This window comes from Falco punctatus, assembly GCF_963210335.1.
Source record: "Falco punctatus genome assembly, chromosome: 9".
NCBI lineage: Eukaryota > Metazoa > Chordata > Aves > Falconiformes > Falconidae > Falco > Falco punctatus.
The window spans coordinates 39,424,711-39,445,615 of NC_137589.1; the positions used below are offsets into that span (position 1 = coordinate 39,424,711).

At 45.4% G+C, this 20,905-nt stretch overlaps 1 protein-coding gene across 5 annotated transcripts in view; it reads left to right on the plus strand.

Annotated features, from left to right (window-relative positions):
- The window catches only part of SORBS1 (sorbin and SH3 domain containing 1), an 87,252-nt gene that overhangs the window by 7,577 nt on the left and 58,770 nt on the right, over window positions 1–20,905 (plus strand). For 2 of the 5 annotated variants that reach the window (XM_080401161.1, XM_080401165.1), the window contains exons 2-9: window positions 8,820–8,875; window positions 10,111–10,176; window positions 12,318–12,413; window positions 14,636–14,755; window positions 16,285–16,311; window positions 16,464–16,579; window positions 18,980–19,783; window positions 20,356–20,727. In XM_080401161.1, coding sequence (XP_080257287.1) covers window positions 8,820–8,875; window positions 10,111–10,176; window positions 12,318–12,413; window positions 14,636–14,755; window positions 16,285–16,311; window positions 16,464–16,579; window positions 18,980–19,783; window positions 20,356–20,727 — 1,657 coding nt within the window. The remainder of the gene's footprint in view (window positions 1–8,819; window positions 8,876–10,110; window positions 10,177–12,317; window positions 12,414–14,635; window positions 14,756–16,284; window positions 16,312–16,463; window positions 16,580–18,979; window positions 19,784–20,355; window positions 20,728–20,905) is intronic. The other 3 variants (XM_080401162.1, XM_080401163.1, XM_080401164.1) reach the window with 3 other exon arrangements.

The following is a 20,905-nucleotide window of genomic DNA, read 5'->3' on the forward strand; positions in this document are numbered from 1 at the left end:
TGATTCTGAGACAGTTGCTAAAATGAAAGTGATGAGAATGGATGTGGAACTCTCACCAATATGTGAATTTGGTCACCTGAGGCTGGAGGAGTCAGAGGGAAGTGAAGATGAGGACTGGCTTCTGGAATGTAACTTTCTGCTATTTCTGGAGACACTTCGCATGTCAGTGTGTTGCCTAACCCAGCAGCTCAGTTTTCTTGGAGCATTTTCAGTACTGAGTAGAGGAGCAGTCGCTGTATTCTTCATTCTGGTGTGTAGGTGACTTTAGAGGCAGCACAGCCCAACCAGGCTAGCAAGCCAGCACTCCAGCCTGAATTCTCTGGCAGGCATGGGTTTGCTGTCTGGCCTTGGGCACATGATGGTGACCAGCCTTCTGAGTTTTGCTGGGACCCTTTTGTGCCTGATACTCCAGTAGATAAATCAGTTTCCTGGCAGTTTTTCTAGTGTAGCAATGCCTCCAGGTTGGCAAAGGCTGAGGAGGATGACCCCGTCTTAACTTCATCTTGCATCTGTAGGCTTGTCAAAGGTGTGTTAGAAGTGTTGCGTGCCTGGCTCCCCATATGCATTGGCTAGGCTTAGCTTTATGTGGTTCCCTGGAGGTCACTGTGGTTGTGCGTAAACGAGACCAACTCTCAAACTGGTTTTGCTTATTCTGAAAATCAAAAAAGAGAGCTGTAAGACTTGTTATACTGTGCCAGCTAAGCTCATTTCAGATGCTGCACAGAATAGAGGCCCTCAACTTCCATCTCTGCATAAAATCTCAGGGTGGGAGGGCACCTCTGGAGATCATGTCGCCCAGGCCCTGCTGAAGCAGCTCTCCTCCAGCAGGCTGCACAGTCACATCCAGGTGGGTTTGGATGTCTCCAGAGAAGGAGACCCTGCAGCCTCTCTGCACAGCCTGTTCCAGCGCTCCGTCACCCCCAGAGTCGGGAAGTTCTTCCTCATGTTCAGGTGGAACTTCCCGTGTTGCAGTCGGTACCCGCTGCCCCTTGTCCTGTCCCTGGGCACCACCGGGAAGGGTCTGGCCCCGTCCTCCTGACACCAGCCCCTGGGATATTTGTAGGCATCGACAGGATCCCCCCTCAGTCTTCTCTTCTCCAGGCTAAAAGGCCCAGCGCCCTCAGCCTTTCCTCCTCAGGGAGATGCTCCGGTCCCTCATCATCTTCACAGCCTGCGCTGGACCCTTTCCAGTAGCTCCCTGTCTCTCTTGAATTGGGGAGCCCAGTATGGACCCAGCACTCCAGATGTGGCCTCACCAGGGCAGAGCAGAGGAAAATCACCTATATACCCTGAAAAGTGTTAGCTGTTGCTTAGTGAGTGTTTGTGCAGAGCTTCAAAACAGGTAGTGCAAGCAGAGGTCACAATTAAAAAAGTTCATTGTGGTTGCCAAACTGAGTACTCATTAATGCCTGTGCAATTCCTCTGCCTTGCACAACTAGGAATCTCAGGAGTGGCTGGGATGTTATAAGGTGGTCTGCACCATTAAAGTATCTGGTTTATAGGTCAGATTCTTCTCTCTACCCTCATTTTTGTGGAGCATTTAGGATTTGAACTCTGTGACACTAGTCAATCTGTAATTAGTATTTCTACTTAAAGCAACTTCCTCTTATTCACTAGTTCGCTGTTTGAGAGTGTGTGACAGAGGTGAAGACAGCCTTTGTAGTCTTTGTTATACAAAATGATGCAAGAGAAGCTGCTGGATGTTGTTTAGATGATCTAATTGATCGTATTTATAGAATGCCATTCACTGTAGTAAATGCAATGTAGTGTTTGTGTCCCTCAATCCTGCAGTCAGCTGAATGGATCCGTTGTTATACATAATTAGGGCTTCTGGAATTTGGGTCTGTTTATTTACAGCAATTGTTCTGCAGAGGCACAAGTGGCCCCACATCAGAGGTGTACAGAGAGTCAAGTGCAGTACACAGAGCACCCCAGCTGCACAGCTCTTACGAGTAGATGCACAACAGCTTGGACTCGGGGAATCTTCTGTTTCTTCCAGCTGAAGCATAAAAGCAGCATCCTCTTGGCTAGGTGTGGTCATCGCAGATGTCTGAAAGATTTTCCTTTTGCAAAAAGGTAAATCTGGTGTCAATGAATTAATTACCCCTTAACTGTAAATAAATCCCGATTTCGTTAGTTACGTGCTCCCTGCCCAAATTCTTCTACGAATCTCTTTTAAGTGTCCTGAGTGGTCCCAGGCTGCAGTATGCTGTTAAATCAATCATCTACAGCTTTCCCTCCAGAGCTGGCAGCCTGAGCGCTGTGCCCGGCAAGCTCCCATGTATAGGATATACATCAGCTCCTTTGTAAAGTGCTTCCATCTATGAGGTGTTAGCGTATGGATCACAGACAAATCTGAGCAGAAATCTCAGCTTCTGCTGCTCTCAAATGATGTGCCTTATGTCTCCTGCTAAGATGAATGTGAGATCTTATTTAAAATGTCCTAGACATTTTTATTTTTCTTTCTGAAGCTTTAAAATGTCTCTGTGAGCAGCTGGGGCGTACGGGTGTGGCGGAAAGGCATTTGTTTCTTTAGCATGCATGAATGATATACATGGGCCACGGCTGCTGTCACTGTGATCGCAAGCCATCAAGTACAAAAACCAGAGGGCAGTCCTGACAGCCTCAGGAGGACATCAGAGCCCTGTTACAGCGGATTTGAAATCTATTGCCATGACAAGAAATGTTTTTGGCCATAAGGCTACTGATAAGAGCAGTTAAGTTGTCCAGAGGGAGCCGGTGATGCACTGCACGTCCAGTTACTCTTGGCAGCTGCTCTGTGCCAAGCAACCCTCTGGATGCTGTTTTCCAACCCCTGTGCTGGTAGCAGAGCAGGAAGTTGATGGCTCAGGCGGGAGCTGCCTTGCAACCCCACAACCCTGCAGGTGCAAGTGATTGTCACTAATGAAAGTTCGATGGCTGATGTGAAATTATTTGCATCTACTTCTTTGCAGGAAGGACCCTGGAGACATCAAATAGCTATCTGAACTAGCATTGACCATAGAACTGGTTTTAGTAGACAGGCCAGAGTTAGAACGGACCAAAAAAGCCAGTTTACTTTTTAAACCTTGCTTTTCAGCTGCTGGGCATGTCAGCTGTAGGCTTTGCTCCCTGGTTCTGTGACATTAACCAGAGTTCAGACTTTGGACTGCTGGCCTTTTACAATCTTCCGCTATTTGCCAGATTTTAATGAGATTGCTGACAACATGCAGACCAGTTGCTTTGGAAATGCCTGTTTACAGGCTTGCAAAATGACTGCTCAGAGGTGCAATAGCTTTGTAAAACTGCATGGATAGGGGTGAGTGCAAGGAGGAAGAGCTGCTTAAACAGAAAAATTGTGTTGGTGCAAAACAATTTAGCTGTAGCTGTTTGTGAATTAAATTTAGCTTGCAAATCAGGAACAGCATTCAAGCCATAAGAGGAATGAGTTCTGGAGCAGGCTTCCAGGAGTAGCAGTGGAGGCAGGAAACCTTACCAGTTTTAAGCTGGAATGTGAAATGTTCTTGCACAGGATTGTATGACACAGTTGCCTGCAATAGCATGGGAGTAGGCTTGATGACCCAGGAGATCCTTTTCTGCCCCCTGCTCCAAAAGTGGTGACCTTGAACTGAGTTAACTCAGGTCGCAGCTAAAGTTTGTTTACTCTAAAGCTGATGACTGTAAGATGACTTAGTTCAAAAGCATCTCTCAGTTCTTAAAGCCACACCTCTGAGTTTACGTTTTCTATTTGACTTTTATTATTGAGGGGCACATTCCTTTTAAATTGCACAAAAACTGGCACATATGCCCCAGACAACTTAATTTTGCCCATTAGGAAGGAAACAAACATGCACTATACTGGGGGGAGGGGGGGAAGGCAGTGCATGTGAAATGTGCTGTTTATTTATTCTAACACCTGTAAGTTCAATTATTTATAGGAACACCTTATCCAAGCTTGTGTTCTATGCTGCCATTTGTTTCATTCATTTAGTGAGCTTTCGCTGCTCCCTTGCTGCTGTCTTAACACTCGCCGGAGTGTGGGGTAGCAGTTGTCTTGTACAGAATTGGTGTGATTCTTCTATATGTGCACTGCTTGCTTATTCACAGTCTTTTCATGACATTTATTCTTAGCAGCATAATGTCTTCTGAAGGAATGACAGGATGTTCTTTAACCCTTAAAAGAAAAATGACAGGCAACATATTTCTCTCAGTATTTCAGGATAAGAGAATAATGATACTTGAAGAGGGAGCTGATTGCCTGGGTCAGCCTGGGGCTGCCACCTGTATTCTATTATTTTTTTTCTTGCCACATTTTATGTGATACAAAGTGAGAAGTACAGAGGAGATGTGCTTTCCAGCCAGTTCCTTTAAGAGGAGGAACCTCCTGGCAGGGGGCACTGGCTGCAGTGCAGCCCTTTGCCCGCTTCCCAGAGTCGGGACTCGGCGCTGCTGGCGAGGCTGGTTGAGCAGAGCCTGGGTCAGGGGCAGCGGTGGCAGTGTGAGAAAGGGTCTGAGCCAGGGGCCAAACAAATTAGTGCTGTCAGTGACCTGACCAGGGGAAAAGTAAGGTTTGTGATTGCTGATCATCCTTTAGGTCTGAAAGCTTCCCGTTTTTCTGAAAGCCTACTAGATTATACTATTATAAATAAGAATTTGATTTTTCATATAAGTGCAGCCACAAAACACTTAAAGCTCTTGTATATGGAGAGAAAACTTTGAAAATGTAAAAAACTGCAGAACTGAGGAGATAAAGCAGGAGTCCAAAACTCTGGAATATAAGGAACCTGCCCAATAAGTTCTGAATGCTCATCTCATGTTTAGCAATTGTTTTAAAATCTTATGCAAGTCATCAGAGCTGCCAATAATAATGAGAAGAAACAAAAGGAAATTACTTTTCCCCACACACACACATTAGACCACCAAAAATAACCACCACCTGCAACTCTTAGCTGAGATACCAGTGACTTAAGAGCATATGTCCTTGCACGGAACTATTAATGAGCTGTTTGTTCCCCCCTGCCATTGTAGGGAGGGTACTCGGATGTTTAGAGCATGCGAGATTATCCAGAGACGTGCTGTGCAGAAGTAGTTGCCACTTATCTGCATTCCTCCTAAATAGGCTTCCAGGCACGCTGCGCTCTTTTCCACACCAAGTAGGGAAGGAGCTGCAGCCTTGGGAGAAGTGTGCTGGGGGGGAAGGGGGGAAGAAGCGTTAAACATCCGTCTAGAGGTATGGCCCAACTGGCAAGGAGCTGGTGGATGTGACGTCCTGACATTGGCATGTGCCAGGGTTGCAGCTGCTGGCTTAGGCCCGAGGAATTTGTTACCTTTCATTGTGTCTGTGCTTTGGAGCCTCAGTCGCGATGCCCACCCCGCTTCAGGAAAGGCACTAACTCTAGTCTGGCCAGGAGGCACGGGTTAGCTGCTCAGAGCAGGCGGCTGGAAGGAGACACTTGGGGATTTTAGAGTATTTTAAAAATGATTTTATTTTTTTATTTATGTTTTAAATTTGTTTTGTTTTGCCTGATCTGGCAGTACTGGTTTCCCTGTTTTTGATGTTGACACAAGGGATCTCATTTTTGTTTCCCTTTTGAAAGTCCCTTCTGAAAAGCCGCTGTGCATCCTCGCCCGTGTGCCTGGAGGAACGGTTTGGCCGTGTCTACTGGCAGGTTTTGAAGGGAACTGAGACCAGCAGATGTTTCCAGGCCCACAGAGAGCCTGGCTGGCCAACCTGGCAGGGACTGCTCTGCCCGAGGATGTGCCACCCAAGCACTCATGGTGCACTGGCTGCAGCACCTGCCTTCCCCAGTGACAGAGGGCAGTGCTTTGCAGTGCTGGGGTGATGGAGCCCACCGTGCTGCCTGGCCGGACCCCCTGCCTGCTCCCAGCAGCGGCCGCAGGTGGCACTTCACCGTGTGGCTTAGGTCAAGCACCTGGGAGATGGGTAGAATAACTGTAGCCCCAACACAAAAAGGCACCGAAACACATCCTCCAAGCGGGCACCGGGGTTTCCCCGATCCAGACAGCAGTTACCTCCACCTGCATGCAGCAAATCTGTGTGCAACTTCTCAGCTGATGAAAATCAACTTCTAACTGGAGTTTCTGGAGTTAGAGCAGCCCAGGCACCCAGGATTGCTTACCCTCGCCCCAGGCATGCGGAATCCTTGCTGTGGATGGGAACCCACATTAAGTACGTGTTCATTTGAGGGCTTGGATAATGCTGATTAGTTTCACAGTAAGTGAACACTGAATGCTTGTTATTTTAATTGAATTCTGTAATTGCTAGTAAGCGTGGGGATATGTGGAAAAGTAATTTTTCTAGATCTAATGAGTTTGTACACCTCCTCCATTTAATTTTAGCAATCTTACTTTAATTATCACTTTATTTTTAACCTCAGATCACTTCTTGTGAAAATAATTTGTTCTTTTAAGGCCAAATAATTGTGCTGGCTTTGGTGTGAATTCTTTCATTAATGCTTCTCGTAATGAAGTGAAGGCTGGTGCTTCAGATTGTAAGCAATGTCAGGACTCTTGAATCAAAAAGACATCACTGAAATCAGAGTTTTGTGGCAGTTGTGATGTCACTATTCCTAAGCAGAGGTGAGACGGTTGGAAAAGTATGGAGCATGGGGCCACAGCTTTAGTTGCTCGGATAGTGATGTTGTGGAGGGGGATCACAGCAGCAGTGGAACCCAGCCTTTGCCCAGGCATGAGAGTTAGTATTTTCTCTTTGCTCTCCTGAAAAGGTGATACGCCAGATTTATTTCTTTTTCCTGCCTTTTTCAGCATGTGTAGCAGAGAATGCAACCTTTTGGGGATGCTCAGAGTGGAAGAAATGTTCTGTTGACTTGCATGAAGGTTTATGGTGAGGGCTCATGCTGAGTCAGAACTTCTGGGTACCAGCAACCTCTTCAGCTTCAGAATGGCTCTGATCCTAAAGCAGAGTTGAGACCTACTGCAGTATCGCCGCCTCTTGTAGTTTTCTCCCTGCCCTGTGGAGAGACTTGTATTCATCAGCGACTTTAACTTGTAACAGGTTTTCCATACGTAGAAGAGCGTGATACTACTACAAACCTCCTCAGGCTGGCCAGCCTGTCATTTTAGCCTGTTTCTTTCTGCTTTGCTTGAACTAAGGCATCTTTCCATAACCAGAATGTACAGGGATCAGAAAGACCATTATTATTGAGTACGTTTGTCTAAATTTTCAGGCTGTGTCAACTGTTCCTATTTCAGGGTGCAGAATGGTAGGAGCAAAAAGCAGACGCTCTACGGGCAGGCAAAGCGAGGCAGCAGAGCTTTAAGTTGGGCTCAGCTTTTGGTGCTGACTGATCTTAGACTGCACCGTCCACTCCACACTGTGCATTTTCTGGGATCAGCTTGGAGTTAGGCTGCGTCCTGCTGAGCCTTCACCAACCCACAATGTATATCTTATGTGGATATTTTAATGAAGGAAACATTTAAATAATTAAGTGTTGGCCGCTGTTGCTAGGGTGGCATGCTGGAGAGCCCAGATATTGGCTGGTTTTACAGACTGATCTGTTACTATTTTTGCTTGTTAATTTTCTTTTCTTTCCTTTTGAGTATCTGTTGAACATGCTCATTATATTCTGGCTGGTAGGAAACAAATGCTAGTTAAGAATGGGGATGCTTGAGGCAAGAGAGTAAATTCAGTTCTCTGAAGGCAATTTCCACCTCTTATAACATCCCACTGCTGCCTCCAGTTCATGTAACAGGAAAACAAGTACGTGCAGCTCTCTTGTTTAGTTTCTTGTCTCTCTGAGCAATTTTCCCTTGTACTTTAGACTGGGCTCTTTGTGCATGATTTCACAGCTTCGGGTACCTATTTCTGCTCGTGCCTTGGAAGCCATTAAGCGGCTGGAGTTTTACACTTGAGCTCACTCTCAGCGCCCACTTTTTTTTTTGTGGGGGTGTGAGAAGAAGACTGGAACACAAAATTAAAGGGTTGGTAATTCAACCTAGGCCTGTGAGAGCTGAGAGATCCTGGCAAACATGGACTTGTTCTGTAGAAACGCCGCTCTTTGACTACTTAAACCAGCATCTGTGGTGCAGCACTGGAACCTGTGTGTTTGCTGCAGACACCAGGTGCCTGGGGAGTGGGCGCTGGGTGTGAACAGGACCCACAGCTGCCGCAGGCTGGCGTGACCATGGAAAGGGACTTTTGTCTCCTCTGGTGCCCATCTGGTAATTTTTCTCTTGGGTTGGTAATTTTACTGTCTTTTGTCCCAAGAGGATTAAAGCTTCTAATTTGAAAGTTTCACTTGCTGGAGTCTGATCCTGAAAAATCAGCAGCCCCGCAGGACTGGAGGTGATTGGCGCAGAAGTTAATATGCATTTTGGCAAGTGTAATCTCTTCTGTATTGTAACATCTTTCAAAGGAGAGACTGACTTTGATCAGATTGCCCTGAAATCTGCCAGTGGTCTAAGTTGGGGGGTTTAGCTTAAAGCTTTTAGTCTCACTGAGATTTATTTTTTTTTTTCTTAAAGGTGTTGCACATTTTATGCATTAGAAGCTAGCCAGGTTTGCGCTTTGCCATATATAGACTCTTGGACTTTAATCAGTATCTTCAGATTTGATGTTGAGAATTAGTCTTAATGTCTGAAAATAGTACCTATATTGGGTGGAAATACTCTCGAATTTCTGATAATTATCAGCAAAAAACGTAACTGATAGTTGACATAAATCCATTTGGGTTTCGAAACTAAATTTCTTGAAGAAACTGTGACTGTTGAGTTTTGTGATGAATGTTCAGCATCATGTCCAGCGCTGTCTGGGCAGACATGGAACACAACATAAGCATTCTGCCTTTCTTTTTAAACAGACATAAACAAAACCCAGAAGTGAAAAAGGCAAGTCCCTCCACCACGATGAGCTCTGGTAAGTCTGTGTTGTTTTCCACTTGCCCTCATTGACATTCCTTTTTGTTGCTAGAAATATTCCTGTTTCTGATGCAGTCACTCTTTTTGACTCTTCGCCTCCCAGAAAAAGAGTCAAAGCCCTTGAACGCTCAGGGAGTCTGACTGTTAAGGCAACAGCAGAATCCCTTCATAATAAAAAGTGTCCTGGCTTTGCATTTGTTGTTTTAGTTTGGCTCGTAATGCTCAAAAATTTAGTAGAAACATCTTGAGCTGGAGTAGGTCACTTTAGCTTTTTTCCACTGTGGAATGAAAGAATTCAAAATTATTGATTACCTGAAAAACATATCGGAAAGAATTTGATATGTTTTAGTAGGGGTGAATGCGAAGTTTGACATCTAGATAGGAAAAATAAGCTGTTCAAAGAAAAATGAGGGACCAGGAGATGGGGGCTGGTTGGGAAAAGGCAAACTTCTGGGCTTGTCTGGGTGACAGGCTGAATCAGAGTGGAAACCAGAGCAGGCACCATACTGAAGTGCCATATGTAGGACCTGGGGAATAATATTCCCACTTGATTTTAGCACCTTATTAGTCTCAGCTGGAGTATTGTGTCCAGTTTTTAGCACCACATTTTGAAAAAAATGTGAACCGTTTGGAGAGAGTCTAGAGGAAAGCTAGGAGACTAATCAGGGTCTGAAAAACATGAGCTGGGAATTTTGCTTAAGCATTGATAAGCTTCCAGGTTGTGAAGCACTGGAACAAGTTGCTTTAGGGTGATGCTGGAAGTTTGTAAGAACTTGTTAGGCAAGCATTTGTCAGCAGGGAGAGAGGCAGGTTTGTTTTGGCCATGGGTCAGGAATAGGGATTTAGATGACCCTTGGAGGTTCTTTCTAGCACTATCTTCTGTCTTTCTCTGGATTCACAAGAGCCAGTTTTATTCATATCAGCTAGGAACGTTGTGGACTTGAAAATTCTCTCTTGAAAATGCCATCAGTGAGCTGGCTGCTGTATGCACATACAGAGAAAGTCCCTGTTTATAAGAGGCTGCAATCCAGGTAGGCAAAGAGAAAGGACAGACGGGGGTGTCATCCAAGGGAGATTTGTGTCTCCAAGCAAAATCTCCTGAGACAGTAGAAAATACTTCCTGGTTCATGAATCAAATCGTGCCGACCTGTGGCATCCCCTCCCAGCCAGAGGTTAAATTTGGTTGCAGAGCTTTTAACCCAGAAGTAATCTGCTGCTTCATTTGTCTTGCAGAACACGAAGAAATGGATGGTACAAAAACTGTTGTCAATGGGCTGAGCACCAATGGACAAGAAAAAGGTGGGTTAAGAGCTTCAGAGACATCTCTGCAGCTCCCCCTGCATGTCAGCTGCCTGGTGTGGTTGATTCCAGGACATTCACTACAGCAGGGGTTTCCAAATTTAGTTTGCTTGGCGACTGGCACAAGAAAAGCCTTGTGCTGCACCATGCCAGTACCAGCAGCATTTTGTAGCTCAACAAGTGTTCTTTGTCTCTTAGAGGTGGCAGGCTGGATTTGCCCCTTTGTATGTTTTTAGTGGTGTTCTGAGGAAAGCTGTGTGCTACTTGTGGTGCTTGTGAGCACCTGTGAATCAGTATCTCAGTGTGTTTAGACAGCATGGGTTTGTGGGTGCCTGTGTGTGAATCCTGCTAACTTCAGTGGGAGGTGAAGGTTTGAGCACAGGAGTAAAGGGCAGGAACTAACCAATTAAGTAATGAAATTTAAAAAAAAATTAAAAATTTGTCACTAGCAACAATGATTTAAACCCCAAACTTACCTAAACAAACCAATCGTCACTTTAACATCAGTAGGTTTGCAGCATGCTTTATAGCATTCAGTTTTGCAGAGTGATGCTGTGTGTTTTGGCAGGGTGAAAATACATGGTTGTATGGGTTGGGTTTCTGCTGGTTTCATTTCCTTTCTTTTCCTTTGATGCCTTTTTATAGTGGTTAGTATTTTGACTGCATTGTGGATGGGTGAATTCAGTCAGTGCAAAGCAGAACGGAATTAGGGTTGTTTCCTAAACCACAGCCTGTTTAGATTTGAGATCTATTGTATTCACAGGATCTCCAGTGCTTGGTGAGAGGCATGGAGAACAGGGTTTGATTTGGGTTCCTCTTTTGTTTAAAATAATAATAATAATAATAAAAAAAATTAAAACAATCCCATCAAATTAAAAACTAATTTTAAGCTTTGAAAAAATTCTATCAGAATCTCCCATCATCCTTTTGCTGAGAGCTTTTTTTCCTAGGTTGATGAAGTCTGTGCTTTCCAGTTTTGCCAGGGACCAGAAGGGTCTGCCACGAGGGCGGGTGTACACACTGCCGGGATGTCAGTGCCTTCCTCGGGCTGGCCCACTGCTCCCTGCTGGTGTGCAGTGTTGGGGAGGTGGTGCCTCTACTGATTCTGCAGGCCTGAGAGAGGTGGCACAGAATGTGACGAGGCACCTGGCATCGACCAGTCAATGTGTGCAGAAAGCCGATGGGTTTTAAAGGAGAAAACCCTGGCTCTGCAGAAATCAAGAGCACAACTCAAGGTATTCAGGTAGAGCCATGATTTACAAGATATTTATCTTGGCAGATCCTGTTGAGCTTCACTTCTGAGTAGTTTTGCCTTTGCCTTTTTTTACCACCACCTTCCCACCCCCCCCACCCCCCCACCCCCACTTTTTTTTTTTTTTTAATATGAGTTCCACATTAGCTGCAATACAGAGCCAGAGAGAAGTAGTACCAGCTGGTTTGGACAGTTTTGTAACAATTACTAGAATTTTGCACAGTGCTGTGGATGGTTTTCCCCTGTGTTACTACATCTAGTATAATTAGTGTGCTAGTTGATGGAGTCCAGTAGAAATTTTTTCAATTAAATGTTTACATGGATGGATTTTTTCTGAAATGGATATTTTGTTGCTGCCCTTTGGCATGGGGCTATTTTCAAGATTATTTCATGTTTCACCTCCTTCCATTGCTGAACTTGTAAAACAAGTGCCATAAAATCCAGAATTCATGTAATGTGGCTAGTTTAATGATGCTCTCTCAACCTTTCAATCCTTGTTTTTTCACTTGGTTTTGTTTTAACTGGGCCATATTAATGTTAACTTAACATTTTTAGTTTTGCATGTAGTGTATCTCAGCTAAATGATTACACTAAAATTTGTTGATGGCTTCTAAAAACTAATGCTTCCAGATTCTTTGTGCCTGCAGCACAGTGGCAGTCAGCAGTTAGCCAATTCAATAAGCACTTCTGTATGCTACATAAAACAGACACGTCCTGAGTTAGGGCTAACGAAGGGATATTTTTAACGGTTGCATCACTGCTCTCTGGACTGCTTTTGTATTTGAAATTTCCTGCTATTGTGTCTCCAAGTACATTAGAAAATTTTGTGGCATGCTTCCCAAACTGTTCTTCCTTTTTGGATGTGCCATTTACACTTTTGTGTTTGCAGCTGTTGGCGTCCCTTTATGTACACGCTCTATTTCTGCCGTTAAAATAATCCCTGTGAAGAAAGTGAAAAGTTCTCCTCACCTAGTGCTGCCTACAGGTATCTTCTTCCTTCCTCCCCCCGCCATGCATTAGTTGGCCATCGTTCTCTCTTCCCTCCCTCCCCTCTCTCTCTGTCCCTCTCTATCTCCCTGCTTCACCCACGCACTTTGGCTGGTTTTCAGCTTTATCCTCTCCTCACTGTTTCCAGAGCTGTAGATTTCATCAGTAGGTAACCAAGTTAGCTCTTGATGGCACGATACACTGTTCTGAATTATGCTGCTCCTCTGCAGACATAATTGTGTCTACTTGAATCAGGAATCGTTGTAAGCTCTTCTACTAATGCTTGATTATGAATAATATTGTTATTACAGCCTCATTTTGAACCAAACTCCTGATGAACCAAAGAATGTTTCCTGCATATTCCTGCATTTCTGAAAGTAAATGGGTGTCAGAGGTGGTATTTTACAGGTTCAAGCATAGTTCAACATTGGTAGGATGGTTTTATTTTTCTATACGTGACTTTACATGTTTTTAAACACTGACTTTACAGAATCTTTATGTGGATAAATAAGGATATTAGGCTGTCTGTCACTCCCTCCCCAAGCACATGTTCTCCCACTATAAGCACAAGATTATTTTTGTACGTTGCTGGATTTGGACAGTCAGCCTAGCCTAGCTGATACGTGTGTCTCCTGTTCCGTCACACATGTGCTCTCTAGGACTGGTACAGTGCTAATGGCGTGTTTATTACATCTGGTGGGTTTCTGTACTGATGAGCGATACAGATTTTTGTTTTTCATCATTTCACCTAAATTGTGAGGGAATTCAACATCTTAGGTATTTGTCTTCCTGTCCCAAATTGGAATAGTCTGATGTCTTCAAAATGTTTTAATTTTTTGAGTTCAAAACTTTTTTTCTTGATTCTTATTCTTTTGATTTGCTATACAGGTTTAATATGTTGTTTGAAAATAACAAAAACTTTGCATTGATTCCCAAATTTGGTTCTCCTCTGATATGACGGAGACATTTATGGCATGTTGAACTCTGCTTCCATTTCTCTCCATCGCCTGTGAAGAGAATCTAGGTGTAGGAGCGTAGGGAAACAGCTACCTGCACTCTTTGTGGATGTCTTACTCAGGCGTGGTGACTCCCAACACGCCTCAAAGTTACAGCATTCTTGAAACTGGAGTCCCAGAGCTTAAACCTTTGTCCTCTGGTTTGAAAGTGGCTCCGCAGAGTCCTCAGGCTGTGTGTTGTGCTGTGAGGATGGGAACAGTAGCCACAACTGGACTTTTGGGCAAAAGGAATCCTGACCCCATCTGGATCATGTGAAAATCAGAGAAGTCATTTTCTATTTCACCAGGCATGTGGGTGACCTTAAGGCATGGCCAGTTGCGTGGTGTGAGTGCAAATGTGGTGTATTTAAGGATTAAGCAGTATTTGATATGTCCGTGTGGATAGCCTTTCCCTTCGCAGAGGCTGCCCCAGTGCTCCTAGATGAACTAAAAGCTGAACCGTAGGGAAGTATCCTCTGAATCCTTCTGTGCTCCATCCTTCCTTCGGTCCAGAGGGTGGGTCTGAAGCTGTGCCCTTTGCAACATCCCGAAAGCCTGGGAACACACCTAAAAGCTTGGACTGTGGTGGTTCCAGCGTAGAGGGCTTCCGATGTGGGCCAGTTTTTTTTGTTTCTCCAGTGTTTGTTGAGCCTTTCCCCTCACCGCTGTTGTCCATCTGGCACTGTCCATGTTTCCCTGGGTTGTGGCCACCTGGGTTGTGGTTTGAGTGTTTTGCAACCGCAGCTGAAGGGTTGTCGTGGTCTATAGGCACTGTACTGGTGTGGATTTAATGGGGCATTGTCTCGCTGAAATCAGCCAGGGAGTATCGATTGGCACAAGAGTGGGCTGTTACTGCTGGGACATCCCTATAGAACAGCCACACGTGTGCTTGTAGAATGTCCTTGTTAGTACAGTGTCTCCACACAAAGGACAAATACAGCAAATGGACCTGTGAAATTTCATTCAAACACTTTTCCTCTCCTTTCTTAGCTCTGTTACACTGACTCAGAACTTACTCCTACATTCCTCAGTTACAAGAATATTGAACTGCTTTGATTTGTCAATGCTTTAAATCCAGAGCTAATCTTCATCTGCATAAACATTACTAGATTGATTCACCCAGAGGCAGCCATGCTAAAATTACTCCGCAGAGCTCCGATGGCTCCTAATAGCTTTGTATCATCTGTTTCAATGTGTCTCCTCTGTGCATGTGCATTTCCTGTAGAAACGGATCCCACTAAAGTCTGCAGTGGAAAAGGAGCAGTGACCCTCCGGGCATCTCCAGCCTACGAAGAGAATCAGAATATCACCTCGCCATGTCCTCAGAATGTTGAGCAACCTGAAAGTAAGTGGGTAGAAAGTAAGCTGGTCCTCACAATAACCTCAAGAGGGGGTGGCCCAGGGACTTGGTGTGACTTTTTTTAGCAACGATTTAAAGCCCAAAATGCTGTTGCATGGTTGGAAACTGCTTGCAAGAACCAGACCAGTGGAGGGAGACTGGCTTCTGTTCTCTCATGGTGCAGGTTTCATGACCACTCACTCATTGCCTTAAGCTTGTTTACAGCCCCCTTTTGCTTTCAGGAGCACCAAACACTTGAATTTTTTTTTTTCTTTTCTTCTTCTTTCCCCTGTCAGGCCCATGTCACCTCCTTTTATCCCAGGCGTGAGGTGGAACAGAAAGAGGCCGAGTGGTGCTACTGCCACAGCAGCATTCACTTAGGTTGTCAAGGGAGCGGGGATAGCGTCCCAGACAGACAGTGTCCCCACAGAGCTCTGCCATCTTTCAATAGCAGACGTGTAATTACTTAATTGAAGGAGACGGGCAAAGCATAACAAACCTGGCCAGTGCCATGGGTCTGGCAGAGAGGAAGAACTCCCAAAGGCAAGATGCCGCTGAGGGAGGAGGGGGTCAAACTTACTCTTGAAAGCAAAGCATACATGGTTTCTAACCGTATTGTTGCAGGAAGGGCAATTCCGTTAATTCCAGCCCCAATGTACGGCTTTTTGCTCTGTCTTCTCCTCCCATTCTGTCCCTCCCGTGACCTACCCTCTTTTCATGCTTGCCATTCTCTGTTTCTTCACTCCTACCCCCCACCATTGCCTCTCTCCTTTCTGTTGATGGCTTCATAAATTTCCAGCAGCTTGAATGGCAATGAGCCCATTACTATGGAAATCAGCTCATTAATACTTCCTTTGCTTATTCTCTCAGTCGCTTTATGAAATGTACTTTGGAGCTGGAGGAGCTTTTTGCATTTAACTTAAACAGCAAAACGAGTAGCGGGGTGGGGAGGAGCCCGGTGGGAGGTGGGTAAATAAGTGATGAGACCAGTGCATCGAGCTGCAAGGACTGGGTTGTAAAGTGACATATTTTATAATTCCCTTCACTTAGTCTATAAAACCTGATCTGTTTGTTGGCAGTTCTTTATCTCAGTTAATCATACGTAGCAATGTTGATAAGGAAAGATACATCTTCATAGCCTGTATCATGGCTAAATACAGGGTCCCTACATTTCCAGTAATTTGTGGTGTCTGGATGTCAAGATGCAGCTTTAGAAAGTAGCTAGCTGAGCTGCCTTTTTGCCTCTTGAAATAGGAATGTCAATGAACAATTGTTTCTTCATTGCTCTGAATGAATTGCCTTGTGTTTACAAAGGTCAGAAACAAGGAGGGCATCATGTTTAGGGCTGGTCTCTATGGTAATTAGGCAGCCTTGTCAGAAAGCATTTTATGTGTGAAATGAAGTAGCTGGACTCTTAACTTCAATTGGTACATGTTATCTATAAATGTAATGGTTTGTTTTTGTCCCCTTTCTTTTCCGCTGTGCCTGTCCTCTATCCCAACCTCTTCCATCCCTCCTTTCTGTGAAACGCTTAGGTCTGGAGCCAGAAAACCCAGAAACAGGTACAAACATTGGCTGTTTATGTGTTGTTTTCTTGGAAGTATTTGTTGTTGCCTGGGGGTGGGGGGGAAGGAAGAAAAGAGTCCCCTCCTTTCACTCATCCTGTAGCTGGAGAGGGAATCCTCTGTGATCTGAGTTTTCCTTCCCCTCGTAGATGAATGGAGGTCGTCATCTAACACCGATGCCAATGGGGATGCCCAGCCATCTTCTCTGGCTGCCAAGGGTTATAGGAGCGTGCGTCCGAACCTTTCCTCAGACAGCAAGCCACAGGTAAGCCTTTTTTCTGTGACCCTGAGGGTGATCTTCTGGGTTCAAGCACTGGATTCATGGTCAGGAGTCCTGGGTTGAACTCCAAATTTTGCTGCAGACTCGGGTAAGTTGCTGTGCCTCAGCTTTTCCTACCTTTAAAATGGGGGCAACACTGATGTCAGCAGAGTGCTGTGGAGCTCGTGAGTTCAGACACGCCACAGTGTTTCCTTGGTGGATGAAGGAGGAGGATGACATGCTGTTTGTTTGCAAGAAAAAAGGTGAAGTAGTCATCTGTTACTGTTCTGTCTTTTATGTTGGTCATTTCGTAGAGGTTCCTATAGGCTGAGAGTGGAGTTACATGCTATGTTAAAAAAATGATGGGGAAACACCTTTCAGTTTTAGCACTGTAACTGATACAAGCCAACAAGGGAAAGGTTATTTGTACCTGAAGGTAAATTGTTGAAGTCAGTCTGTTAAGAGAAGTGTAACTTCATCCTTTTCCTTTTGGGTGGTCAGTCTGCACAGAAGCAGTCTAAAAGTTGATAAGGAAACCCTTTGCTAGAAACTGCTTTCTTATGTGAAACAGAGTCCCTTTGTAGCCTTGGTCCCTATCAGGGTGACTGCTTTGGTCATCAGGGACCCATAGCAATGCTGCAGAACAGGCGCCGTCCCTGAAATCATAAGTGAAAGTGGCAGAAGGCACAACTCCAATGAACGCATGGGAAGGAGCAGCTCCCTAAAGAGAGAACCGTCTACTGCCCGATACTTAAGGCTGCTCTGTAGCCCCTGTTGGTCTTACTGATGAACAAGCAGAGAGTGCTGATGCATGTAGTACTACTTATGGCAGTCTCCAGGACCGCTGTCCAGGCTAAGCTGAAACGGAAGACAATGGAAAACAGCAATCGCAGGTGGTAAATTAGTATTTCCTGATAATACTGCGTGGTAGTAAATTGAGGCCTCACCTAACCTAGGGAGGTATTGTGGCATTCTGAAGTCTCCGGACTGAAACTACTGTCCTTAAGAAATCAAAAGGAATGAGCCTGTTCTAGAAGCAGAAGCCCTTCAGAAGGAACACTTACCAACCCACTTCTGCCCTCCCTTACATATGAAGGAAGAGGGGAAAAAGGGGCACCATGAGTACAGTAGACTATGGACTGCAGCTGTAATTTTATGAAGCTGTTCTATGTCTACATACATATAATGAGAATAGGTGCTGGCCAGAACCTGTTATTTTTGAGTAAATTTTAAAGGAGGTATTTTTTCAGATTTGAGTGTTGCAAGCTGTTAAGGCATCTCCATTCTCTGGTTTTAGCCAATTTTAGCATTGGTTAGCCATCCTGTGCCTACAAAGATATGACAACAGGCTGTATGTAAAACCTACTTTCATAGCCTCCAGAGGGTTACTTTGCAAGAATGCAGGGAGCTATTGTTCACTAGGTGTGTGTTTTATTTCTTTTCCTTTCAGTAGTTTATAGCTTTCAGCTGCTGACAACAAAGCAATAAATAAAATGAAAACCTCTCTATTGCTAAGTTACTTTACTTCAAAACAGTTTGGCTTTCAGAGACAATTTGCTGTAATTGGAGTTGGAGTTGCAGTCGGCAGGCAGCTGTGGAGTTAGCAACCTATATGTTGCAAAGGACCAAAAGCAGTAAAGCTTTTTGTTATTGATTAGAAGCAGGGTTTCTCTGTTGGTCATCTTGATTCTGAAGGCAAATTATTACAAACTCGGTTTCTCAAAAACTTTAATTGTTCTGGTCTTCCTGAAAGCATTTTTAGGACTGAAAAATCCTGAATACTGCTCAAGAGCTAGCTTTTAGGAGGAAGAAATGCTGACTTCTTACTTAGCCAGCTCTAGCAGGCTACAGTATTCACGTGACACCTGCTGTCATTAGTGCTGGTGAAACCTCACAACATTCATTTTTCGTCAGCGCAGTTAACATGCAGAGATGGCCTAGAGCTCTGAATTTGGCTTTGCCATTCAAATGTCCCCAGTGCTGGCAAGTATTTACTGACAGAGGCATGAGCCTGGGATTAGTTGGCCAGGATGTTAAATCTTGCCTCTGGCTTTCCCGGGGGCATGGTGGGTGTTGCTGTGCAGGCCTCAAAACAATGCAGCACTGAGATTTATGTAGCCCAGAGAGAGAAACGTGTAGGCAGGGACTTGGGAGCTGGGCAGAGTTTGTGTGCCGCAGTGAGCAGTGCTGAGGAAGAGAGAATGTGCGCAAAGATGTACGTGAGTGAGTGCTGCGCTGGCCTTCCAGATACTGTATTTGCTTTTTGTTCTTGCTGTATTAAAACCTGCTTAACCCAAGTCTAATGACAGAATTAATTCTTCAAATTTATTTATTTTTTCCTTCCTTTTTCCTTTCATTTGGTGCTGCTTCCTCTCTCCCTCTCTTCCTTCTTGACTGCCTGGGCAGGCCCTCGCTCCTCCCCGTCCTCCTCTTCCCAAAGAGGAGAGCTTTGCATGGCGTCCTCGCACTGACACTAAAGTGACCAACCTGTTGCCCGTGCCCATCATGGACTGCGTGTACCTGAATGCGCCCAAGCCTTATACACAGCGTGCATCACCAAACGCCAGTGCACGGTGTTATTTCTCATCACCGACCCCCTACGGGGCCATTCCCCGTGGGAAGCAAGGCTTGCCAGCAGGGCATTCTCTCTCTTCAGGCCCCAAAGATGAGATGCATGCTGGGCGGCCTCTCTTGGAAAGTCGCTCCTCGTTGGATGCATCATCCATACAACGCAACCCTGACAGGGCAGATCCCAGTAAGGCTGGAATGAATTCCAGTCATGAGACGAAGGCGGATAAAAAGGTCACCAAACTATATGTAGCTTGTTTATCTAACAGCACTTGCTCAGCTGCATCTGAAAATTCCACTGGCACCACACATGACCCAGCAGCCAGCGCCAGTTTGGGCGCTGAGCTCACTGAGGCACCAGCCACCGACATTGTTTCCTCTGTAACAGATACTGGAAAGTCTCTTCCTGCTCCTCCTCCTCCTCCTGTTCCTCCCAGGCCGTACTTTTACATTGTCCTCAGTAAAGACGCAGTTAGTTATGGTGCGGGCCAGCCCTCCTGGACTCAGTCGTCACCTCCGCAGGCTGTGAGGGACAGAGTGCTAGAGCCCCAGAGCACAGCTGCCACAGAGGACAGGATGAGAAAAGAGCCTTACCTTGCCCAGCAGCGACAGCCGCCGTACAAGGCGATGGGACGCAGCATGGTACATGTTTTCTCCATAACCTTGTTTTCTTTCAGCCCTGTGGACGGTTCTTTAATTCGTTACAATGTTCCCTTAATGCTTTATTCCCCTTCCGCCTCATTTCTGAGCACTTGTTGTGCCACCCGAGTCTTGTGGTCTTGTACTCGGTAATACTTAACACCTCGCGCACCCCCCTCAACACTGATCCGTGTGTCTGTGCGTGCCTGGTGTTTGTAGGGGGTTGGTCTGGGCTGGCGAGGACCTTTCTATTTTAGGGTGATGTGAAAGGAGCAAACTCTGTAATGTGATGGTTAGTGTTCTCATGTGATGGTGAACACAGAGCTTGCAGGGAGGCTAAATCAGAGCACAGGACTGGAGAAGAGGGGTGGTGAGGGGAAGGAAGATCATTGTGAAAAACCGTGCGCGTTCACAGGGGCCAGGGCTGCCAGACTGAAGAAGTACGTCTCCCTATGGAAAGAAAATCTGTTGGGGCTCTGTATCGTTTTGGGTGCATCCTTGCATGACACTGTATGGCTTCGTTAGAATAAAGTGCTGATCTCCCCCATTGCATAACAACACCTTGTTTCCTACAGGATGCCACTGCCACCACCACAGCTCAGCCTGGGGTTATAGTAGTCCCCCTCCTGCAGGTTAATCCAGAAAGACAGCAAGAAGGCAGCTCCAGCACTCCACCACCACCTCTGGTTCCTTTCGGGCAAGGCTCCATATCCCCTGAGACTGTTCCTCCTGGCTCACCCTTGACTTTCCCGACTCTAGACGATTTCATTCCCCCACATCTCCAGAGGGGTTCCCACCATAACCAAGCACCCTCTGCATCTGGCACATTACCCTCTGTTTACCCGAAACTGCCATTCTTCTCATCACCACCTTCACTTGTCCCTCCAGTCACGGGGGCTTTGCACAGGGGCTTGAAGCCTGAAATCACTGGAGTCATCTCACGTACAGTAAGCTTGCCAAGTACCCTCCTCGCCCTTTTCCTAAATTTGTATTCCCAGATTAAAATTATTTTCTCCTTGCAATACTAAACTTGAGAGAGGAGTGATGACTCACTCCCTGCCAGCAGCATGACAACTGAAACCTTGTTTACGTCCTGTGCTAGTGCATGCGTGTTGCCTGCCTTGT